At 54.6% G+C, this 25698-nt stretch overlaps 1 protein-coding gene across 2 annotated transcripts in view; it reads right to left on the bottom strand.

Moving 5' to 3' along the window:
* The window catches only part of DIP2C (disco interacting protein 2 homolog C), a 347920-nt gene that overhangs the window by 154595 nt on the left and 167627 nt on the right, over window positions 1-25698 (bottom strand). Inside the window, exons 2-4 of one of the 2 annotated variants that reach the window (XM_044229196.1) lie at window positions 24633-24704; window positions 22948-23112; window positions 14737-14847 (exon numbers count right to left, since the gene is read on the bottom strand). In XM_044229196.1, the coding sequence (XP_044085131.1) occupies window positions 14737-14847; window positions 22948-23112; window positions 24633-24704 (348 nt within the window). The remainder of the gene's footprint in view (window positions 1-14736; window positions 14848-22947; window positions 23113-24632; window positions 24705-25698) is intronic. The other variant, XM_044229198.1, reaches the window with a different exon arrangement.

Below are 25698 nucleotides of genomic sequence, written 5' to 3'. Positions count from 1 at the left end.
TCCCAAACAACTCCACTGTGCCAGGCTCTGCTCCAGGATAAACCGTTTCTTTCCATCATGAACACACCCGCGTTTAACACTTTCAACAGTGCTTTGTCCTTAGTGAGCCACACGGGAGATAAAACTTCGGAACGGCTGTAATGGATCCAGGAAAAACACCCAAAGTTAATCAGAAAAACAAAGGCCGATGACCTTGTTGATGTGAACCGAGGCCGCAATGCTCTGGCATCGTGCGGGAGGTGACACAAGCCACACAGAAGCCTGTCAGACGGTGCCCGGCTCGAAGCGAGTGCGGGCGTGAAGGTCGGCCGCGTCAGGGTGAGGACTGCTCCCGGCAAACACCAGGTCCCCACTGGCTCGAACGTCACTAAACACAAGTGTGTGCGATCATCTGTCTGGCGGGCTTCCCAGGAGAAAATGCTGACATCTGCCTGGGCACGTCCACGGTGGCTCCACTGTCCTCTTACCTCGTGCCTGTCCCTGGCCCTGACTTTCCACCCAAACCCAGTCTGTTGAGACTCCGGAGGTCCCCGTGGGGGTTTTTACTGGAACGGACGTCTCCGCGGATCACGACCCCCTCCGGCACACGGCGCACGGCTCCTGCGGCTCCCTTCAACCACTTCCGTCTTGGTCGCTCACCACAGAAGTCTCGCACATCTTTGGTTTCAATTTTCATTCGGTTCTTTGTAAGATGCTGGGGTTTTTCTGTTTTGTTTTCATTTATAGAATCTTCACACATTACTTACTGGGAAAATTTGTTAAGAAAAGTACTAAGATCCCCACAAAACAACAGAAATATTCAATGTGACTGAAAAGGTCACTTAATTTGAAACATGTTAAAATCTACCGTATACACAACTTCTTAAGTCACATCTTCATGTTTGTTAATATGTAGACGTAGGATTTTGTTTAGGTTATATTCAGCCATTACACTAAACCCTCATCATTTCTAAAAATCTAGAGATCAGGGCGCCTGGGTGGCTCAGTGGACTGGGCCTCTGCCTTCGGCTCAGGTCATGATCTCAGGGTCCTGGGATCGAGCCCCGCATCGGGCTCTCTGCTCGGCGGGGAGCCTGCTTCCTCCTCTCTCTCCGCCTGCCTCTCTGCCGACTTGTGATCTCTGTCAAATAAATAAATAAAAGCTTTTAAAAAAAATTTTTTTTAAATCCAGAGATTACCCTGAAGCTTCTATGTAGACGACACCCTGCGACTTTTCCCTTCCTATCACTGCGTCCGTCACGACACAGGTGTCTGTCCTAGAACCAACTGGAAAGGGTCCCTTCTCTTCTCTTTCTGCTCGCTGAAACTGTTTGTGTAGACCCCAACATTAATTGCTTGGAAGGTGGGAATAACTTAAATGCCAAGCGTTCTGAGCCTGCTGTGTTTTGTGGAGAGGTTTCTAGCAACTGCTTCCTTTCAGTTAGTGGCCATAGGACTACTCAAGGTTTCCATTTCTTTTTAAGCTTTTATATTGGGAAATTGTCCATTTAATTAAGTTGTTGAATTTGCTGTCAGGTGGTTATTCACACTATCCTATCCTTCTTCCCTCTGACGTATGTGCAAAAACGTGTCCCATTTTTAATCCCTCCTATCATTTACTCCTGCCTTTCACCATTCTGACTGCGCGGTTTTCAATATTAATAGTTTCCAAAAATAATTTTTGTCTTTCTTGATCCTCCAAACTTTATCATCATCCTTTATTTCATTTTTTAATTAATGGATTTTTATGTTTAGGGCAATTTTAGGTTTATGGCAAAACGGAGGGGGAAAGGCATCATGTTTCCCATGACCCACTCACCTACACACACACACACACACACACACATACACACACACTTTCGCCCTCTACAGACGTACTATGTCAGTGAGGTACAACTGGTGAGAAAACATTGGCATGCTATTAACTAGCATGCAGTTACCATTAGGGTTCAGTCTTGGTATGTACATTTTATGGCTTTAACAAATGCGGAACGACATGTCTATGTGACCACAGTGTCGTATTAAATGGATTCACTGTCCTAAAAGTGCTCTGGACCCACCTATCCCTCCCTTCCTCCCGCTGAGCACTTGGTAGCTGCTGATCGTTACTGACTCACTATTTCTGTCTTTTCTAGAATGTCCTGTATTGGGGGTCACACAGTATGGAGCCTTCTCAAATTGGCTTCTTACACTTTGTAATATGGATTTAAATTTCCTTCATGACTTTTGAAGGCTTGAGAGTTCATTTCTTTTTAGCATTAAATAATGAATTAAATAATATCTGCACAATATGTTCATGCACTCAATTGCTAATGGGCGTCTCGGTGCTTCTGAGTTTCGGCAGGAATGACGGAGATGCGGGAATGACTGCATCTTTTCCTCCGTGTATTTGTTGTCCGTGTACCTTCTTTGGGAAGGTGTCAGTTCAGATCTTCTGAACACTTCTTAATGGGTTTTCTTACTCGTGGTGTGACGGGTTTTTTGTATATCCCGGATAGTAGTTTCTTTTTTTATTTTTAATCAGAAATGTGTTTTGCAAAGGTTCTTCTACTAGTCTGTGGCTTACCTTTTTTATTCTGTCTTTTGCAGAGCACACATTTCTCATTTTAATGAAGACAAACTTACCAACCTTCTTCTTTCATGCATTATGCGTTTGGCATTGTACCTAAAAAGTCATCATCAAATCCAAGGTCACCTATATTTCTCCTATGCTTTCTTCTGGAAATTTTATAGTTTTTGTTTGCTTTTGGGTCTATGATGCATTTTTAAAAAGATTTTATTTGCTAGAGCAAGAGAGAGGAACAGGAAGACTCCCAACAGGGGACTCGATCCCATAGCCCTGAGATCATGACCTCAGCCAAAATCCAGAGTCAGATGCTTAACTGACTGAGCCACCCAGGGGCCCTGGATCTATGATGCATTCTGGGTTAGTTTTTGTGAAAGGTTTAAGATGTTTAAGATCTGTGTCTACATTCAGTTATTCCGGTGCCATGTGTTGAGAAGACTATCATTTCTCTACTGGGTTGTCTTCGCTTATAATATTGACTATGTTTGTGGGCCTGTTTCTGAGCTATCTCCTGTGATACACTGATCTATATGACTATTGTCTCACCGGTATCTGTCTGTACTATCCTGAATTTTGTATTAAGTCTTGGGGTTGAACATCACCAGTCCTCAACTTTGCTCTCTACTGTGGTGGCTACCTGTGATCTTCTACCTTTCCATACAAACTTCGGAACGGACTTGTTGATATTCACAAAACAGCTTGCAGGGATTGTTTGAACGATAGACCAAACTGGGAAGAACAAACACCTCAACAGTAATGAGTCTTCCTATCCAGGTATGTGGACTCTCTGTTTCTTTGCTTCATGTGACTTGTCACCTTAATCATTTTCCTCATGTAAGCCTTATATATTGTTGTTTTTTTAGAGTTCTAAGTATTTCATTTCGGGAGTGTGGATTGCAAATGACATTGTAAAAGACAATTTCAAATTCCAACTGTTTGTTGCTGGCATATAAGAAAGTGACTGGTTTTCGTATGTTAGCCCTTGTTATAATCACTTAATACTTTGATTTTTTGAATCTTGGGATTTCCAACATATATAATCACATCATTTGTGAATACTTTTCATTCTTCCTTCCAAATCTGTATACTTTTGATTTCCTTTTACTGTCCTACTGCATTAGCTAGGCCTTCCAGTACAATGTTGAAAGGGAGTGGCAAGAGGGGACATCCTTGCCTTGCTCCTGATCTTGGTGGTAAATCATTTAGTTTCTTACCACTAAGTGTGATGTTAAGTAGAAGTTTTTAAAGATGTTCTTTATCAAATCAAGGAAGTTCTCCTTTATTCTTAGTTTATGGAGAGTTTTTAACCATGAACAGCTGCTTCTACATGTGTTGTAGGTCATATGAGTTGTCTTCTTCGGTTTGCTGACATGATGAATCGCATTCGTTGATTTTTGAATGTTAGACCAGCCTTGCATACCTGGAATAAATTTCACTTGGTCATGGTGTGTAATTTTTATACACTATTGCATTTGATTTGCTATTTTGTTGAGAAATTTTTAAAACCTAGGTTTTAGGCTACTAGATATAGTAGCCTAAAGTTTTTCTTTCTTGTAATGCTTTTGTCTAGTTTTGGTATCAGGTTAATGCTGGTCTCACAGAATGCTTAGGAAGCACTCCCTCTCCTTTTGTCTGTAGGAATAGAATACAGAGAGAAACATAATCTCTTCCTTAAATGTTTGGTGGAATTCAGAAGTAACCCACCTGGGCCTGGTGCTTTGTTTTAGAAAGTTATTAACTATCGGTTCATTTTTAAAATGGACATAGCCTTATTCGGATCATCTATTTCTTCTTGTGTGACTCTCAACAGATTGTGTGTTTCAAGGAATGGGTCCACTTCATCTCCATAATCAAATATGTGGACACATTGTTGTTTGTAATATTCCTTTATTGTCCTTTGTGGTCTATAGAATAAGTAGTGATGGTCAGTTTTTCGTGTCTGGTATTAGTGGTTTTTATCTTTCTTTTAGTTAACCTGGTCAGAAGTTGATCATTTACTGATCTTTTCAAAGAACCAGTTTTTGGCTTCTTTGATTTTCTGATGTCTTCTTTTCAATTTCATTATTTCTCCTTTAAGTTTTCTTATTTCTCTTCTTCAGATTTACTTTGCTTTTTCCCTAAGGATGGAACTTACACATTTTAGATCTTCTTTTCCAACATAAGCATTGGATGCTGCACATGAGCACTATTTTTGCTGCATCCCACAAATTTTGATCACTTGTATTTTCTCTTTTTAGTTCAAAACATTCCACAAATGTTTCAGGCTTCTTTGATCCGTCTGTTAGTCAGAAGCATGCAGTCTGCTCTCCAAGTGTGTGGGATTCTCCAGTCATCGGTCACGGATTTTTAGGTTAATTCCACTGTGCCCTGAGAGGCATATTTTTATGCTATTCCTTTCGATACGGATGTGTTTTCCGGCCCAGGATGTGGTCTGTTCTGGGACTGCTCTGTGTGAGCTTGGGGATGTGCTCTCTGCCCTTGCTGCACGGATGCCCTACAAAGGTCAGTTAAATTCAGGCGGCCCAGATGAACTGTTCAGGTCAGCCACGTCCTCACCTAATTCGCTGCCTCCCGGATCTGTACGTCAGGGACACAGAGCTGCCGACGCTCCCCTGACTGTGGATTCGTCTAGTTCCGGCTCGGACTGACGGCTCCTGCCTCCTGGGCTGTAACGTTTTGTCGGGCATGTACACAGTAAGAACGCCGTCTTCTTGGACAACCAAGTCCTTTATCGTACGTAATCCTCGGTGACCTTTCTTGTCCCGAGTCTGCTCCGTAAGAAAGCAATGGACCACGGCAGCTTTTGAAGTAGGTGTTAGCGTCTCTACTCCATCTCTACTGCTAACCCACGGTTGCGGGGCTTGTCTTGTCGTCCACGTAACGTGGGCTGTGTCCTTAGTCTACTCGGATGCTGTAACTGGCACACTTAGGTCAGTGACATTTAACGTGGCTCATATTTCTGGACTGGTACTCATATGTTTGTCACTGTCCCCCATTTATTACACTCATTCTTCATTTCCACTCTTGCTGTATATTTTCTAGTTTCAGCTCAGTGTTGTGTATGATCTTACTTCTGCTCCTTTCTGGGCGAATCAATTACCCTTCATCTTTTACGGTTCCAAGTGCTGGTCCTTACGTTGATGCCTCATAACGGAATATTCGCGGCTCCTCCCCTGCCCCTGTACCATCGCTGCCATTCCGGTCTCTAAGGCTCATTAGAGGCTCTCTAGGCCATTCCGGTCTCTAAGGCTCTAATCTCCTGATTCGTCGATCCTCTCGTTACTCTGAACAAGCGTTACCCACAAGCACAATTAGGAATCCTAAAACAGCTTCTCTGTCATCCTCGTGGACCCTCCTCCAGCAGCCCCTCTCTGTAGGGAGGTGTCCATTTCCGACCTCCCCACCGGGTCCCCTGACGGGCCCGTCCGTCACGTCTCCTACAGCGGCTCCCGTTTCGGGCGCTGCCCTTACACCCACAGCAGGGCGTCCAAGTTCCACTGGCACCCCCCACCCCTGTTTGGGAGCCGTGGTCTTCCCAGGGACTGTGGTGTGCTGACGGATCGAGGTTGGGATCCAGCTGGCCTCCTCAGCTCGTTGGTCTCCATTTCTAAACTTCGTTTTCACCACAAGCACCCGTGCGACAGAGCCACGCTCCGCGGCGAGGTGGCAGGCAGCCGAGCCTGTCTCCTCTACGTCAGCTTCTTCTGTTATTTCTCATTTCTCCCTCCTGGGAATCAGCTCCATTTTCCCTTCCCGACTTTTTCGACTCAATCCTTGTTTCTTCAGTTTCCAGGATCTCTGATTACCTCATGTCCATACTTCAAGGCTGTCAATCTCTAAGTACTACCTCGGTGCACCCCACAAACTCTGTTTTCTCACCTGCAATACAGGAGCCTCTGGATGTGTCCCTGCTTCCAGCCAGGAGCCCACCCAGTCCAACCAGCCTCTCCCACACGACCGCCGCACTCGGACGTTTTCAAGATGCGAATCCCACCAGGGCACTTTCTGTTTACAGGACCAGGCCAGTATCAAGATTGAGTTCATTTCCATTAGTTTTGAACAAACAGGTCTTTACAGTCTATCTTCAAATGCATCTTCCAAGTCTCCCACAGCCTTGATTTTAGAGCAGCTCCGGGGGATAAAAAGTCTCCGCCGTGGCAACTTTGCACACCTGCACTGCCCAGTGTGGTAGCCGCTTGTCTTAAATGTGGCCAGTGAAGCAAAAGAACAGAATTTTCATTTAAATTGAAAAGGTCCACCACACTGGGCAGTGCAGCTCGACAGGACAAGCCTGCCCGTCACTGGGAGGGAAGCTGACCAAGCAGTCCGATTTACTGCATTCTTCTCTTCCTCCAGTGTCACAGAATATGTCATTTCGGATTTACACAAAATCATGAAAACATTTAGTTCAGAGAATCAGACTGCAGAGCAGGAAACATACTGAAACCAGTGAACTCAAGTGGACCGGAGAAAGAGAAACCCCGTCCACGTAGGTTAAACTTTAATGTCGAGGAAGAACGGCCGTCAGGTATGCGCACTCTCTGGAAGCAAACAGTGTCCTCCGTTTTCCAGTGTCACCAACAGCGCTCAGCAAAGGCTCAGAACACAGAACCACACGTGTGCGGAACGCCAAGCATGCCTGAGGCCCCATGGCCAGCGGCTGAGCCCCACCATACCTCAGATCCTAAACCGTCATCAGTGCAAAACCAGCCTCGGGGAGGGGTTCACACATACAAGTTTGCACAGTGCGTCTCAAGGTTTCAAGAAAAATTTCAGTTTTACAGGTTACAAGCAGTGGTTCTCAAACCCTTGGACCCAAAGAATATTCTAGACTGTTAAAAATGGGTGAAAGTTCTTTATAGATCCTGCATATCAACCTTTTGTCTGTACTGTCATTTGCAAATATCTTCTCCCATTCCATGGGTTGCCTCTTTGTTTTCTTGACTTTCCTTTGCTGTGCAGAAGCTTTTCATCTTGATGAAGTCCCAAAAGTTCATTGTTGCTTTTGTTTCCTTTGCCTTTGGAGACATATCTTGAAAGAAGTTGCTGTGGCTGATATCGAAGAGGTAACTGCCTATGTTCTCCTCTAAGATTCTGATGGATTCCTCTCTCACGTTGAGGTCTTTTATCCATTTTGAGTTGATCTTTGTGTACGGTGTAAGAGAATGGTCGAGTTTCATTCTTCTACATATAGCTGTCCAGTTTTCCCAGCACCATTTATTGAAGAGACTGTCTTTTTTCCACTGTATATTTTTTCCTGTTTTGTCGAAGATTATTTGCCCATAGAGTTGAGGGTCCATATCTGGGCTCTCTACTCTGTTCCACTGGTCTATGTGTCTGTTTTTATGCCAGTACCATGCTGTCTTGGTGATCAGAGCTTTGTAATAAAGCTTGAAATCAGGTAACGTGATGCCCCCAGATTTTTGTTTTTCAACATTTCCTTAGCAATTCGGGGTCTCTTCTGATTCCATACAAATTTTAGGATTATTTGCTCCAGCTCTTTGAAAAATACCGGTGGAATTTTGATCAGAATGGCACTAAAAGTATAGATTTCTCTAGGCAGTATAGACACTTTAACAATGTTTATTCTTCCGATCCAAGAGCATGGAATGGTCTTCCATCTTTTTGTGTCTTCTTTGATTTCTTTCATGAGTGTTCTGTAGTCCCTTGAGTACAGATTCTTTACCTAGAGTACAGATTCAAATTAAAACTACATTGAGATATCACCTTACACCAGTTAGAATGGCCAAAACTAACAAAACAGGAAACAACATGTGTTGGAGAGGATGTGGAGAAAGGGGAACCCTCTTACACTGTTGGTGGGAATGCAAGTTGGTGCAGCCTCTTTGGAGAACAGTGTGGAGATTCCTCAAGAAATTAAAAATAGAACTTCCCTATGACCCTGCAATTGCACTACTGGGTATTTACCCCAAAGACACAGATGTAGTGAAAAGAAGGGCCATCTGTACCCCAATGTTTATAGCAGCAATGGCCACGGTCGCCAAACTGTGGAAAGAACCAAGATGCCCTTCAACGGACGAATGGATAAGGAAGATGTGGTCCATATACACTATGGAGTATTATGCCTCCATCAGAAAGGACGAATACCCAACTTTTGTCGCAACATGGACGGGACTGGAAGAGATTATGCTGAGTGAAATAAGTCAAGCAGAGAGAGTCAATTATCATATGGTTTCACTTATTTGTGGAGCATAACAAATAGCATGGAGGACATGGGGAGTTAGAGAAGAGAAGGGAGTTGGGGGAAATTGGAAGGGGAGGTGAACCATGAGAGACTATGAACTCTGAAAAACAACCTGAAAATTTGAAGCAGTGGCGGGGTGGGAGGTCAGGGTACCAGGTGGTGGGTAATATGGAGGGCACGGATTGCATGGAGCACTGGGTGTGGTGAAAAAATAATGAATACTGTTACACTGAAAAGAAATTTTGAAAAATGGGTGAAAGTGTTAAAAAGCTTTTGTTTCTAGGACTAATGTTTTGATATTTACTGTATTAGCAAGTAAACTGACAAACTTTCAGAAATGCAAGACTTCGCAATTCCTGTCTGCACCTACCCTCTAAATGCAGTATCTCCACAACCGGCAGCCTTGGAGAAATCCAGCACCTTCACGAGAGGATGAGTGTGGACAGAGCAAATCATGTGTGTTATTCCACAGTCTGACCTCACAGACATCCCTGGAGGTCTCAGGGTCCCCCTGGGTCCCTGGAGCCTGTCTGAGTCGGCAGTCCAGGGTGGAGACTGGGCCCCGTAACATTCTACCTGGAGGGAGGGGGCAGGCCCCGGGAAAGGCCACCACTTTGACCAGGAACACATACGGACCCGATGTCCTTTCTTTTCTTTTCTTTCTTTTTTTTTTTTTAAGATTTCATTTATTTATTTGACAGAGATCACAAGTAGGCAGAGAGGCAGGCAGAGAGAGAGGGAAGCAGGCTCCCTGCTGAGCAGAGAGCCCGATGCGGGACTCGATCCCAGGACCCTGAGATCATGACCCGAGCCGAAGGCAGCGGCCTAACCCACTGAGCCACCCAGGCGCCCTGATGTCCTTTCTGAAGCCATCTGCCATCTGCCCAAGAGACAAAACAACCTTTTTAAACATGTCACGACCCCATATGCTGCACGTTTATTTCAACATTCTTCCTTGACATGGTTGGTCCTGGTCGGAACAGGAATGACACAGGTCTCAGTGTCGTGTTCTAGGGCTTCTGGCTGGGGAGAAAGGGCCTGGAGAAACAGCTAGAATTCCTGCAAGTTCTAATTTAGACTTATCAAGTAAAAGTGATTAAGTGCCTAACACAGAGTTTGACGTTTTCTAGGTGCTCGCAAAATGCCTCTTCATTAATTCACTCTCCAAATCAAATGTAAGTTTCCAAATAAAGTTATTTAAAAGGGGAGAAGTACACACTATTATAAAGAATTCCAGTAGGAGTTCATTACCATGCAAGGCCATGGATTTGGAAATGAAATGGAAAAGTATGGCCAAGAGAGATTAAATCTGAGGCTATATGGTTGATTGGACTGATTGCTAATTAGGGCAATTATCTAAGAGATAATAGAATTACTTCTCGGTTGATATAATTTGGTTACTGAAGCATCCAGAGTACTTTCCACTGCAAGCTGAGTGGTCTGCGGAGTGTGGAAACCGAAATCTCCCGAGGACCACAACACTTTCCCTTTTGAGAGTCTGAAATCCCCCAGGCCGGCTCAGGGAGACAGCCCGGAAGATCCCAACCCCTGCACAGGCCAATGGGCCACACGAGGTTGTCCAGCAACACGACGTGGTACAGGAGGACTGGCGGCCGGACGCCGGAAGGGAGAGTGACTCACAGCATCCGAGGAAAGTGCACGTCAAGGAGACTGCCTGTTTTCACAGCAGGAAACTGCAGAGACTCGGGTGGGGAGACTGACGAGGCTGAACGACCCCAGGTCCTCGCCAGTTGTCCTGCGGGGGGGGCACCCCAACACGGGGGGGCACCCGTGCCGACCGCGGAAACCGAGAGCCCGGCGAGGTTCGCGAGCACAGGCCGAGAGCGTCTGCACAGGCCCCTCAGCCGTGAAGGGACCAGTGGCTTCCTACTGCGGGTTGGGAGCAGGACGAGCAGGACGAGGTCTTAGAAAGCCCAACGGCCCGCACGGAGCAGCACCGACCCAGCATTCCCTACACCGTCCTGGCCAGCAGGACCTAGGACAGGACCCGGGGTCCTACAGCAGAGCTGCTTCCGTCGCGCAGGCCGCCGAGGGCCCGCGCACGCAGGCGGCACCACACACTCCCGCCCTCACAGCTCCACACACCCACTGGGCCTCGGTCCTGCTGCTGCTCCCCGCTGAGCGGACGCCAGATCTGAGTGACCCTGACTCACCTTCTCACTGTGCCTCAACCTCGGGGTCCCTCGACTCCCCTGCACGTGATCCCTGGCCACCAGGGTCTGCCCTGAACCCCTGCTACGCTCGTCTCGCGCCTTTGCCTCAAGCCTTCCGGCGGCACCTGTCGCCTTCAGGACAAACTCTAAGTTCCTGGGCACGGTCCACCACAGACCTTAAAATCTGGCTCATCCTCCCTAATTTCTTGCTTTTCCCCAAATGTACTACGTTTCTTCACCTTCCTTCCTTCCAAAAATACTCACGAGGCAGGACTTCAGATGCTTGGGATACACGAACAAACAGAAAAACGTTCTTGTCTTTGCGGGGTCACGTTCTCACGGTGGACAGAGTGGGGGACAGAGAGGCACACAGACGATGCCGATGGAGAAATGACGGAAGGATGGACAGACAGACGGTAGGCAGGACAAAGGGCGACGGGCAGTGTCGGGGCTGGCAGCTGCGAGGGACTTCCAGGAGCCCGAGCGCAGGCATAGGGACCGCACGAGGCGACACCGTGACCCGCCCTTTAACGGGGTGGTCGGGGAGGCTCGTGCAAAAAGTGACCGTGAGCAGAGACCAGAGACCAGTGATGTGTCCGTCCGAGGGAAGAAGTTCTGGGCAGCGGGGTCAGAGCATCAAGGCTCCGTAGCAATCAGGGGCTTGAGAAACACCCAGGAAACCGGCGCAGCTGCAGAAAGGGGACGACATGAAAGACAGGACCGTGGGAAGCCAGACACGGGCGTGGGCGGTGCGAACCGCACTCCAAGAGCGGCAGGCGCTCCGGAAGACGAGGGAGGCGCGTCGCCCACACGCTGTGCTGGGTCACGCATCTGGCTCTCCCTCTGGGCCGTGAGCTCCTTCCCCCTGAGCCAGCAGAGTCCCGAGCTCATCCCCAGGCTGGGGGTTCTTAGTGGAAAGTCAGACCCCAAGTGCCGCAGGTCCCCACGGGGATGCTACCTGAGCAAACAGAGATTCTGAAGTAGGGCCCCGAGTGGGCTGGACGGAGACAGGTGTGCTTTCCTCCCACAGGGCCGTGCTGAAGGTTCTGGTCCCCTCCTTCACCGCCACCCTCCCCGCACACTTCCCTTGCTCGTCTACTCCACTCCCCACGATGGGCGGCAGCCTGTAGGGGCAGAGGGAAGTGCTCCCGGGGCCGAGACAGCCCCGTTGCCTTCTCTGCTAACCCTCTGAGATGTCCGCTCGGAAACACCGGCGGGGAGGCAGCCAGCACCTGGCATGTCTCCTGAAACAGCAGAGAGGGTTTGGAGAACACAGCTTAGCCACGGCCGGGAAAACATCAGGGTTTACCAGTCCCGTCCCTCATCGTTAGGAAAGAGGTAATGGAGGAAACAAACCGTGCGTGCTCTTAAGTTCCATCTAAATTTTTTTTTCCAATTTATTTATTTTCAGAAAAACAGTATTCATTATTTTTTCACCACACCCAGTGCTCCATGCAAGCCGTGCCCTCTATAATACCCACCATCTGGTACCCCAACCTCCCACCCCCCGCCCCTTCAAACCCCTCAGATTGTTTTTCAGAGTCCATAGTCTCTCATGGTTCACCTCCCCTTCCAATTTACCCAAAAGCACATACCCTCCCCAATGTCCATAACCCTACCCCCCTTCTCCCAACCCCCCTCCCCCCAGCAACCCACAGTGTGTTTCGTGAGATTAAGAGTCACTTATGGTTTGTCTCCCTCCCTATCCCATCTTGTTTCATGGATTCTTCTCCCGCCCACTTAAGCCCCCATGTTGAAGTTCCATCTAAATTTGTAAAAAATTTAGCACAGAAAGCTGGAGCTTAGAACAAGACACAAGTTACACCCTTGTATGTGGTAAGAAATAACAGAGACGGACAGAGCCAGGGTCTGCGGTCTGGATGAGGCCCCCACTGTCTCAGCAACAATCACACACGCCGGAACCAGCTTCTCACCTGTAAAATGGAAGCCAGGACACCTGACTGGATTCCGTGAGAACAGGGTCCTGACGACGGCAGCTGCGATGTCTCACGCGGCTGCACGTGTCGGCACATCTGCACACAGTTGTGTGTGTCTCCACGTGTGCGCGTCTACCTGTGTGTGTCCACGTGTGTCCGCACGTGTGTCCGCACGTCTACGTATCTAGGTCACACCCGTGTCTACGTGTTTGTGTCTAAATGTGTGTTTCCGTGCACCGACATGTCTCTGGGTCTACGTGTGCCTGTACGCGGGTCTGTGTACCCACGTGCGTGTGCACATACACGTGTGCTCTTCGGGTCTGTGTACACCCATGCGTCTGCGCACCCGTGTCGGTCTGTCCGTGTGTGCCTCCGCCACACCGGCCTGTGAGTGCACGGACATGTGGCTACACGTGTGTCTCCCACGTACGTGGCTCTGTGCCACCAGCATGTGGCCGTGCCCGTGTGTCTCCCGCGTGTGCGCGTCCCCGAGTGTGAGCACTTGCGTCTGCTGCGCGTGCGCACGCAACACTAGTGCGGTCGAGTCCGGACGAGCGAGGCAACAAGCATCTCACGGTGAGCCGACAGCACCTGCTCCTGCCCCGCCTGTGTGACAGAGGCCTCTGAGACCCCCGACCCACGGGGCGTCCTGACCCATGCTGGGCGTTCCAACGTCTCTGCAAACAGAAGGTGGAGTGGGGCACAAGCTCCTGCTTCATTCCGCCCCCACAGTGTCCCCACACTGAGGCGTCTGGGCACGGGGGTCGGCGGGCCAAGGGGCAGCCCTCGGCCTCCACTGCCTTTCCAGCCACTCTCACCCCCCAGATGACGACCCGGGTGCTGTAAGGTCGGCCCTGCCCCTTCCTCCCTCCCAGGAAGGAGCCAGCCAGGAAGTCAGGCAGAGGCTCCTTACTGGAACGGGGGGTTGCCTTGTCACCCCGCTAACGGAAGGAGCCCTGGTACAGAACCAAGAGCACGGTCGACCCTCCAGCCCCGGTGTGCGCTGCCCGAGCTGCCGCATCCCACAGCCCCCGCTTCCTGTTCCGCAGCACCAAGGAGCAGTGCGCACCCCGTTTGCTGTAAAAGCCAAGCGGGACGGGACTTGGGAGACCGCTTGCAAAGTACAGAGTAGGACGTCCTCTTCCGTCGTCGGAAGCCGCCTCCGCCCCGAACGGGGGTCCCGGCAGCAACGCTTATGATCATCTGCCTTAAAAGCCGTAGTCTAGTCAGGGAAGCAGGAAAAAGCAACTTTAATGCAGATGCTGGGGAAAAAATCTCTCAAAACGTCATTAAAATATTAATCGTCATACAAGCTTTCTGACGAGAGAAATTAATGGGACACAATTAATGACCGAAATCCAAGCCAGCCAACCCCGGTGACGGCTGCAGCAGAACGCAGTTACCAAGACCGCGTTCCCGCACGCGGCACCGAAAGACACAAAGGACACAGAGAACACAGGAAAGTACGGATTTCCTTTTTTGAAAACTACTTGGAAAACAGAAATCCTGGGGATAAAAGAAAAGGAAAAAAATTATACTCACAGCCAAGAAAATACAAAGTAAAACCACATGCTGAGTAGTAACACCTAAAAAAACCCAAAATTTGGCTCATGAGAGATTCCCGTTCAGTTGTTGTGAAATTCTAAACAGCAGACGTTATCTTTAAAAATGTGAAAAGAGCTACTGTTTATTGCGTTCTAACGTGTACCCCGGGCGGGGGTTCGTCTGGGAAGCAGGATGTCATCACCTGTGGCCGCACAGCCGGCCCGAGGCCACCCCCGCCTTGGCCCACGCAGGCCACGCACCCGCCCGTCCCCGCACCATCCCCGTGAGCACCACAGGCCGGGAGCAGGGACCTCCCGCCGCGCGCCTTACCTGACCGGTAGCGCTCATCGCGTGACCCTGAGGACCTCCGCCGGTGGTAGCGCGTGGAAGGGGCAGGAGTGACGGGCGCCCGGCGCTCGGGAGGCAACGCCTGATCCACCCCTGCGTGAAGGGAAACAGCAGAGTGAGGTGAGGCTGTACCCGGGGCCCGAGTCCCTCCGCTTGGCAAAATGACTTGGTAGAACGACGCAGCACGTCGGGCACGTCCTGGCCACGGAGCAGAGAGGGAGGAGGGTCCGGTCGGGGGAAGGGTCGACGCGCGCCCGGACACGGCAGCCGTACAGACGCCGCACGGCTCCCTGCCCGCCCACGCCGGCGCGCGGAGGGGCAAGGGGAGCCCCCGGAGCCGAGCTACGGTCTCCTGCACACGGCACACGTGAAGGTTCTGCTCGTTCTTGAGGAGATTCAATGACACTCATCAGGAAGGTGACCTTTGTAACACGCCCCACGGGACAGCTTGGCGGTCCGATTCCGGGAACCAGGACTGCGCGGTCACCTCTGCTCGCTCGGTGTCTAACTCGGAAACCCACTCCCTCTGACGCGAAGGGACGGGCAAGTCTCCATTTCCTTACGGTTGTGGCGCGTCACCCACGGGACACATGGCCAGTTACAGCTGCTCTGACGGGTCTCTGTGAAGGGCGGACCCAGGTCTGGCGAGACGACCCGGCGGCGTGGGGGACCGCGCGCGGAGGCCGGCCTGGCCGCGCCCCTGAGAACCTGCGGCCGGAGCGGTCTCCTGGTGCCGGCTCGGGAGTCGGAGCCGCGGGGCACGGGGCACCCGGCGGGGTCTGCTGGCCTTCAGCACGGACGGCCACGGCTGGCAGAGGAGGTCCCCAGCGGTCGCATCGTAACCGAAACCGCTTCGTCCCTGTGTCCGCGACGGCCCCCTGAGGGCCGTTTCCAGGAGCGCCGTGACGCTTTCTCGGGCTGCTGCGGCTGCGCCCGCTCCTTCCTCGAAGCAGGCTCCAGGCTCAGCGCGAGGCCCGAACTCACGACCCCGAGCCCCACAGTCTCACACGGCACCGATGGACCCAGGCGGGCGCCTGCGGAACCTCGCGCTGCTGGCACGTCCGTGGCCCGGGACGGGGTAGGTTTCCCGGCTGTCACCCGGTTCCCTGCACCAGAGCCGAGCCGCCGACACGCGTCCCGGAACATCTTGATGGCACAGGGCCAGACCTCGTCCAGTCAGAGCCCGCAGGTGACCGGTAAAACCACTCTTTCCTCAGGCGCACAGAATTCATGAACCGAGGAGGGCTACTGAGTCACAAAGAAGAGTGTCGTCATTCGGTACTTACAGTCGTGTTTACACTCAGAGCTGACGATCGCTCTGAACGGCCCGTGTGAGCAACCCACGACCCCTCCGCAGGGCGCAGCCGTGCCCAGCCGTTGGCAGGACCACGAGTCGGCCGCGAAGCCCCTCCCAGCTGACTCTTCCTCCACTCCCGGGGGGTATTCGCATCTTTGGGCTCCACCGTCGTGGTTTTCAACGGACCTCTCGCGACTTCCTTCAGAATATCCCAACAGAAGTGAAAACCCTTCCCAACCCTCTCTCCCCGGGGGCCGTCCCTGACAACGTGGGGACAGCTGGTAGCTCATTGTTCCGTTTCCCTGAAGACCGTCCCCGTGGACCCCTCCTGCTCTAATCCGGGCCGGCAGGCCCAGACCTGCTGCGTGCCCCCCCACCCACGGCACCCCTTCCTCCGGGAACTGGCGTTCGCCCAGACATCTAAGCAGAATTACATGGAAATTTGAAATTTTAAAAATTTGTAAAAATCAATTTATTTGAAAGTTACGTGCATTCACTGCGGCTCGTGTCAACCGCTGGGGAGTAGTTAAGTCGCTCCGATGCTGTGCTGTGCGTGAACGATCCGTTTTCTCCCCTGTCGACTGCCACAGCGGTTTCCTCGCTCCCAGCGAGGAGCCGTGAGCCGGCGGCTTCCTCCTCTGGGGGTTATCACAGACCCATCTCCGGCAGCAGATCTTTGACCCGAGCCGGCCACGTCCGGAGGAGGAGACCCCGTCTCCAGGCTTGTGCGTCAGCACAGGGGCGTCCGTCACTGGGGGCTGCGGCTGTTCTCCGTCTCCGGGCACATGCTCAGACTGTGCCTCGCACCCCACACTGGAGGTGCTCAGTCCATTTCTCCAGAGAACAAACATTTCTGGGGGAGAGGAGGGGGACCGGGCTCACCTGCTTCCTGGATGCCAAGCCTCGTCCTCTCCCCGACGGTGCCCATGAGACCAGCACCATCCGCTACCCTGGGCACCCCCATCCTCGACCCCTCGTAACACTAAAACCCGTCCCTGTTTCTCCCCCTTGTCCGTCCCATGGATTTACCCTCCGTCCGTGTGCAGATATCTCCGTGCGTTCTGCTCCGCGTGCACATTCAAGCTGCCATGGCTCAACAGTGCCTGATTCTTCCCCACAGCCAAGTCCGTGGGCCTCTCACAGACCGGAGAGTCAAACACAGCCCCTGGAATTCCCTTAACCTTCTCTCCCCACCCGGGGCCCCGGCCGGCCCCAGACGTCCAGCGACCGCAGGCCCCGTGCACAGGCCAGGGCCTCCCACACCAGTCCTCAGCCGATTCCATATGTAAACGCGGACGTCTACGTCCACAGGCTGAAGCGCACGGCTCACAGCACAAGGTTTGAGAGAAATGAGTTAACTAGCAAAAGGAGAATAGCTTCACCAGCTCCCGGCAACAGGGCAATTTAAAGAACAAAAACATGGGAGTGCACACCTCCATCAGTAATTCACGGTGAGCGCAATCTGCAGCGGCTTCAAGCATGTTCCCACACGGAAAACCCATCCGTCCAACGCGCAGCCCGTCCTGATAGGAATTTCCCGCCTGTCCACACCGGGGGCCCGAGGCCGCGCGCGGAGGGGTCTCTCCTGTCGCATGTGAGGCAGCACGAGAACCCGAATCAGTACGGGACCACGCCGAGCTCCGGACACTCCTGCCACAACCGAGAGCACCAGAGCGTGGCCGCAGCACGTGGGGACTGGCTTGGAGCAAGGACACTGGAAGGTGAGGGTCTCGAGGGAGCTGGGGAAACCTCCAAAAACACAGAAAGCCAGCGGGCCGAGATTAATCCTTCTTAGGCAACAACGTGGCAGGGATGGAGAGCGGCTGTGTCCCTCGCTTACGGAGCACCGTGTGGCAGACAGCGACCCGGCCTCGGGTCGCACGTGAATCGAGGGACAGAGCACCAGGGACGCGTAATCCGGAGCCCGTCCGTCACCCTGAGCCTCGGTTTCCCATCGTACGCCGTTCTGCCGGGCTACGTAGCCCGGAATGCTCACAGGTGGCGGCCCCTTCCCTCGAGACAGGCACCCCCCACCACCCGTGCTCGCCGGCGCGCTGGGAGCCCCGTCCTCAGGGTGGAGAGGTCGCGGGCTGCTGGGCTCCGTGTGCTGGTGCAGTGACCACTGTCTCACGGGCAAGCCCGACTGGTCCCTTGAAGAGAAGCGGCCTTGTGATCTCACCGCCAAACAACACGTGCCCGGGCAACCTCCTCAGGACAGATGCTGCTCAGGAAGGCGATCAGGGCAGCAGACGGCTGACAAGTCCCTCGGACTCTTACTCAGGAGGCAGCCGGTCAGGAGCAGGGACGTCTGTGTGCTCGTCTCCCCCGCAGCAGTGCTGCCTCTGGCCACAGCGGGTGTCGGGGGGCTCCTGAACAAACACTGGGGTCTTCCCGGCATGAGCAGGGCCCTGTGAGGCTCCCGCCAGGCATCCGTACAAACATGACCTTCCGGGAGGCTTCTGTTTCCCTCGAGAACCCCAAAGGGTCTTGGGAAGAAGGAACCCAGGAGCCCAAAATGAAAGAGGAGGGAGGCCAGGCAGGGGAACGGTAACCCAGCCCGGGACCCCGGCGCTCGGCCAGCAATGACCTCAGACGGCCGCACACGGGTCCGTCCCAATTCCTTCCAACACACGACGAAGAAAGGGCTCCCCAAGGAAATCCCTCACAACGCAGAGCTGTCCCCTGCGCAACCTGTCAACTCCAGGACCAGACGTGGAAACCGCGGCGAATCTCACGCTCACTAGGAACGTGGTCCCGGGGCTCTGCGGCCTGGACATGCCACGTGCTTCAGGCCAGGAGACCTGCCGTGCAGACCACCCCTCGCTCATTCAGGAAGTCAAATGTTCTAGGAAATATCAAGACTTCCAAATTCAGATGGCAAGGGAAATACATAGGAAGTGGTAGTTTTCCACGAATTTTCAAAGGAAAACCAGAGACCTTGATCCAAATTCTGGTCTTACTCTTAGCCCGCGCAGAACTGAGCAATGCCCCAGCTTCCACATAGGCTGGGGGCAGCCGCGGACACGGTCACGAGCGAGTAGCGTCCCCGGGCCCTGGCTGGAACCTCTCGGTCCTGCGTCCTCGCCTTCAGCGCCCGTGGAGCCCGGGGCCCCGTGGGGCTCACAGCATCTCCAGGCTCCCACACACGTGGTCCTGCCTCAGGAGCCTGGGGAACCGCGGAGGGCTCTGCCGTGATTCCGGTCTGCACAGAAACGATGCGTGAACTGTCCCCCGCTCTTCTGGTACCGGACCGACTCTCAGGGCCGCACCTCCGCCCACGGTCAGTGCCGTCAAGCCCCTGCAGAAGGCACGCAGCACACCGTGTGCATACAGACGGCGAACCTGCCGCGTTTGCTTTGTACGGACTCGGGTCAGAACACGCACAGACAGAAACCGTCTCCCCTCCACAGTGGCCCCGACCGTCAGCCCGACTCCTGCCTCTGCCTCTCACGACCGAAGGCCTCGCCAAAATCTGTACACAACTGCTAACCATATTCCTGTCAACAAAATTTAGTTTATTAGGGTCTCATTTGGTGGAAAAGTGCAGAAGATCTGGAACTTTGGGGAGCTCGACGTGCACTCAGCACTCACTGGTCCCCGAGGAACAGAAGCTCAGAGGGAAAGCACACACGAGGTCAGGAGCAGGGTCACAGACGCCTGCAGGTTTCAGATACCCACACGAGCCTGTTCCAAAGCGGACGACTTCCTCGCTGCCCAGGCGGACACTCGGATCCCCTCCCAGCACTGCTCGTGTGGCAGAAGCTGACACGGGACGTGGCTTCATGTCCTCGCCCTCCCTGTCGTCACCAGTCTTGGGGAGCGGCAGCCCGGCCCGCAGGACACCACTGGCAATAACAGGAAATCCATGTGACCGAGACCACAGCAGCGTGTGCTGAAACCGGAGTCCGGCAGCAACGGCAGCGGACCGTGCACTGAGATCATGACCGTGGGGCTCACTCGGGACCCGGGTCGTCTCCCCAGCCGAGTGGGGCTCAGTTCCTACAGCAAGTGCACCTGGAAAGGATTCATGCCGAGTCACACACCGGCAACCTGATTCAAAGACCCATTTTCTCTTCGGGAGTTTTGCGCCTCACACCCTGTCGTCAGGAACAGACGGCACGACGGGGCCCCCCGCGGAGGCGGTCCCCAGGTAGGCTGCTGTCCCTGAGCCCTAGCCGGGACGGGCTCATGGGGCTTCCGGGCCCGGGGCTCCGCTCTAGGGGACCCTAAGTCCTGCTGCGGAGTTAAGACGTGGACCCAGCCTGCAGCGGGCACCGGAGGGGCAGAGGCCCGGCCCACGGCAGCTCGGCAGACCCAGGCCCCTGCACGCTCTCTTCTCAGAGGCCCAGAAGCACCTGCCCGCAGTCTGGGTCCTTCAGGCCAGACGAGGAAGGGCCTCATCTTCCGTGGGACCAGAGCGGAGCGGCACGCGGACACGCTGCCTCGGGCCTCTGCGGGGCTGGTTCCAGGTGCTTCCGGCCCCCAGAGCCCGAGCTGCAGCACCTGCTGGACACGCTGGTCAGGAGGACACGGGCAGAGGCCTACCTGCCACCAGCAGGGCTGTGGCGGGGCCGCAGACGGCGACTGGCCCGTCCTTCCGCAGATTTCTGAAAGCGTCAACATCCTCGGGGCGAGCTGGGCGCGGAGCCGTCAGAGCTCACCCAGCGTCCGGAGCAGACCGTGGTGGGAGTAGAGGCTCGTGTGGGGCGGGACCAGAGGGCCTGTCCTGACCCCAGGCGTCCCTGCAGAAGGGACCCGGGAACCGGGCTCTGGACGACGCACAGGGGCAGGCAGAGGGCACAGGCGGGTGCAGAAGGCTGCCCCACCACGGGCGTGGGACCGTCCCGCAGCAGGCAGGTCCGCGGAGCTGAGGAGGGGCCGGGCGCGCCGTGGGCAAAGTCCTTCTGACGCGGCTCGGCTGGGCTCTGGTGGGGCCGGCCGCCTCCCTGAGCAAAGCAAACGTGGCCACTTCACCCTCACCAGGAGAGGCCTCTCTGCCGAGGAGGCCGGTCCCCAGGGAGGAGGAGGAAGCGCAGACTCGTCCTCCAGTCTCGGGACCGCAATCCACGATTCCCGGAACGTTGTCGGGAAAGCAAGACGGCGCGGCGCGGCGCGGCTCCAGGGGGACCACCGTCCACGGAGAAACGCACGCGGTCGTGGGGACAGGCTCTTCTGACACACGCGCTGTGGGACAGGGACTCTGGCGCAGGGAAGTCCCGCCATCTGGGCAATGGCGGAACGTGACCACGCGGCCTCGTCCCGGGAGCCACGGACGCCCGGTCGTGGAAGCCAGCGCGGGCGCCGACGTGCCCGCAGAGACCAGTGGCCGTGGGTCTGCGTTCTGTCCCTCACGTTGTATCAGGCTGGAGAGTAAGGACAGACACCGCAGACAGGGACCAGGACGACGAGTCAGTCTTAAGTAATATTTCCTCCTCGAAAATGATTGTTAGTGTGTTTTCCTGACGTCTTTCCTTTCTCCCAGAGCAGTTTTTTCCTCGAGATTCAGGGATGCGCTCAACAGCACGCGCCGCAAAGACAGCCTGTCTTCGGGGGCCCCTGGTACCTCCGGGCGTCCAGAGAGGGAAAGCAGGAGACAGACGCTTCCAGAGCACGTGCCCTGGGACGGGCTAACGTGCGGGCCTCCGACCCGAGTGCTCACATGCCCGTACAAGCCACTCCAATTCAGAACTGTGTGTCCCAAACGGCATCTTAGAAATGGTTTTAGAACACCTCCTAGGAGGGTTCATCTTTTCTCTGACAGATAAAAATAATGTTAAAAAAGGTTCACAAAACACAACAGCCTTACAGGAACGTGCTCATCGGGGTGAGGAGACTGGCCGCACAGACGCTTCTCCTGAGGCCCTGTCCCCAGACTGTCGCGTCTCCGACTGAGCACGTCGGGAAAGCTCGGCCGCCTCGCCCCTGGCTCTCAGGCTGCCTCCCCGAGCCCTACAGAGTGAACGACGGTCTGCACGCTCTCTCAGAAACGCCTCGCCATGAACACCACCAAACGGGCTGGGAATCTGCTGTCCTGAGCCTTGAACCACGGGGAACCTGTCTTCCCTTCCTGGGGTCTTGGGGGGGCCGGGACCGAGGACCCCAGAGCAGCGTCCCCACGCGGACCGTGTCCTCCTCGCCTCTCAGTCGGGGGCGGGGGGCGGGGGCTCCCTTGAACTGCGAAGCAGACCCCAGAGCGAGCGCCTGAGTCCGCAGCTCTCACCCACCTGCCCCGGTCGGCTGGCTGGGCCCAGAAGACGAGCAGGAGCCCGGCGCAGCGCCTTCGAGACTGAAGCCAACACAACCGTCCACCTAGCTCTTTATTTCTTCAGGGTTTTCAAATAATGGCCTTCGTGTGGGATAAAACCCTACAGATAAACCTGAAGCGAACCAATGCTCATTTTCTTGTTCTACTAAAAGAGGCGCTAAACTCCTTTTTTGAGCTTCTTATATTCAAAACACGACCACAAAGTCCCTGTGGCCTCTGAGCAGGCGCGTGGCCTCTGAGCACACACGCTCCGACCTCTGGCTCGATTTCCCTCTTTCCCTTTGGAAACGAGATCCCTAGCCCGAGACTCCCTCGCCGACCCGGACGCCCGGGGTAGCAGAAGAGCCGTCCGGGCCACAGGATGGTAGGATCTGCCGCCTTCTGGGTGTTTCTAAGCGGGGTTCCAGCGGGGAGAACAGGGCGGTAAGACACGGCGTCACGCCCTCCGAGATGAGACTCAGAACGGGGCCGAGGCCGTGCGACAGCTGGGGCGCGGGGGCTGGAACCCGCCCAGAGACCCAGGGCGGCGTGTCCTCGGGAGCAGCACGGCGAACCCCTCCTGCGCCGGCCCCTGCCCACACGGGGTCGGCGGCCCCATCCTGCGGGGCCTCTGTCCGGGGAGGACGCTCACCGAAGCGAAAGTAAAACAGCGGCCGGTTCCCCGCGGCGCTGGCCCGCTCTCGGCCCGCGGCTTCTCGGACGTCGCACACCCCGATGTTGCCGGAGCGCGGTGCTCTTCCCGGGGCGCCTTCGCCGTGCTGCGGCCTGCAGCGGACCACGGCGGCTCCGTTCGCTGCTGTAACAAGTTGAGAAAGACTCATTAATGCAAACTTGCGTTTTTTAAGAATTTGTTACAGCACTGAGCAGAGCTGCCGCCCCATGCAGACCAGCACAACGGACCGCGACCGGGCCACCCTCCACGCCCCACCGCACGGTCCGCCTCGGCCTCCACGCCGCCCGCGGCTCGGCCCACTTGCGTTCCCCCGGGGTGGGTGAGTCCGAGACACTCAGAGCCCGCGAGGCCGAGAGGGCCACGCGCCCCGGCAGTCCCGGCAGAGATGCGGCGGCGGCACCCCCGCCGGGAGGAGGCCCCCGCCCGGCCTCGGAGATGCCGTGAGCCTGGTGGTTCTGTCGGCAGACCGCCGGGTCCTTGGCCCGCGTCTGCTCCGAAAGCCTCCCACGCGCAGCCGTCCGCCCGCCGTGCGGCGGACTCACTCTCAATCCACTGAACGGCACAGAGCTCCCCCTTCCCGAAGCGAGACAGCAGGAAAACCCAGCCACGGGCCAGCAGGCCAACACGGCACGTCCACCGCCGCCTCCACCTTCTCAAGCGTCAGGCAAAGCAAGGGAAATACACAAAATCAAAACAAAACCACAAGCACAACAGAGAGCCCATCCGCCAAGTCAGGTCCCCGGAGTGCGCGCTGGAGGAAGCAGACCTCCCCGTGCTAACGGGACACGAGGAGGGGCCAGGGGAGTCGGGGGTCCCGGGAGGGAGAGGGACAGAGTGCGTCCGTGCGTCCGTGCGCACCTGCAGATCTAAGCCTACCAGAAGCGCCTGCAACAGGTCATGTCAACGGTGGGAACTACAGGGGTCCTTCAGGTGCTGCCCTTTCTCATTGAGGACCTGGGTCAGATCTGTCACTCCCAAAACCTAGCAGGTGCTCAAGGTCACCTCCAACGGAACTCCGCCTCAGTCAGAACTGAAGGGCCAGAACCCCAGCCTGGGAGCGTCTTCCTTTTCCCGAGGCGTGCAGAACGTCGGTCACGTGCACAGACACTCTACGAACCCGCACCCAGGAAACACGCGAGCGAGACGGATTTTGTACTTCGGGAAGAACGCGCGGCGTCTTATACCCGCACTTCCCAACACGGCCCGCCTGTCCCAAGTCACAGCCCACGCGGGACGCTCTGCCTTCGAGACCTGCACCCTCCAGACGGCAGCCAAACCTCTGTTAATTTAAACTATGGTCCATGGCAACGATTTTTAATTCACTAAACCGGAAGTCACGTTTACATTATAAATGCTCCCACATTTTTGTTCAGAATCAGCATTTTAAAGTAATCCATGGATTCTTGCCTCGTGTAGATGAAAGACCCGTTATGTTTATTCGCACAATTCCAGAAGAGTCCTCCGCGCCTCCTGTGTGACGAGACACACGCGCTCACAGGGGAGGCCGGCGTGGCCAGCGCCACGTCCGAAGTGTGACCTTCGTGCAGGCTGGGCGTGAGAAAGGATCTGCACTCGGGTGTCACTTGTGTGTTACACGTAAGTCTTAAAATTAGATGCTTTACATGCGCAGGGAGGGTACGTACTCGGAGGCTGGGGCAGGTAGGCTCCAATGAGTTTCGACCTCTTCTTTTCATATCCTTTTTGGGTGATGTCACCTGGAAGACACGGAAAGAGACACTCAGCATGGGCTCAGGGACGAGTGGGTCGCTCACCGGACTCTAAGACGCCACAAGCTAAGTCTTTCGGGTCATCTGTTTGCCTTCTCATTATAATTTAAGAAGAAAGCCCGTGTCGTTCCCCTTGGCCCTCCCCTGCCCTCAAATAGTCACGTAAGTTACGTAAGAACCGTTCTTGGCTTCTGCTGGCCCCGGCCCCTCCCTGCGAGGTCTCCGCTCTCGGAGGACCCAGAATTCGAGGCTGCGACCTCCCTCACACCAGCCGAGCCGGAAGCATTCCGGTCTGCGTGGCTCCCGTTAGCTCAGCCAACAAGGGACACCACAGGCATCGACGCAGGGGACAGTCACCCAGACCGCTGCCGGTCAGCGTCCTCCCCCACGGACCAGCCCAGCCGGTCAGGCCCCAGGACACCAAACTGCTTGGGGTGCGTGAAAGCAAGTGACTCAGACCACACGCAACGGGAAACACAACAAGGCAGAGGCCGTGCGACCTACGAAGCCCACGGCAGGTGAGGAAGGTGCTCGTCCTTCCGGCAGAGCTGAAAGGTGGAAGCCGGAGGTTCTCGCGCAGAGGACGAGATAGCACGCTGACGCCCTCCCCCGCGCTCGGGAGCCGACACCGCCGCCCGCAGAACCCACGACAGCCTTCCTGACTGTGCAAATACACACCAGAGCCTGGCTGTGCCCTTGAGTGTTCTGCAATGTTTTTTCCCCAATATTCTGATCAAACCATCATTCCCGAAAGAGCTGAACACCCACGTGCTAATACAGTAGAGCAGATCGGTGAGCGAGCTTCTTCTAATGTCACATGCTCCCCAAATCTGAGCGAACCGCACAGCACACGGAGTGTCCGCGGACTGACCCGACAATCTCACAGCCCCACTGTGCCTTCGGGTGCACCCCGTGAGACACACGCCTCGTTTTAAACAACGGAGGTCTGAGCAAAGTGGTTCCCGTACCAACCGGCCAGCAC

Source organism: Neovison vison, chromosome 12 (genome assembly GCF_020171115.1).
Source record: "Neovison vison isolate M4711 chromosome 12, ASM_NN_V1, whole genome shotgun sequence".
Classification (NCBI taxonomy): domain Eukaryota; kingdom Metazoa; phylum Chordata; class Mammalia; order Carnivora; family Mustelidae; genus Neogale; species Neogale vison.
This window is presented reverse-complemented; position numbering and strand designations above follow the sequence as displayed.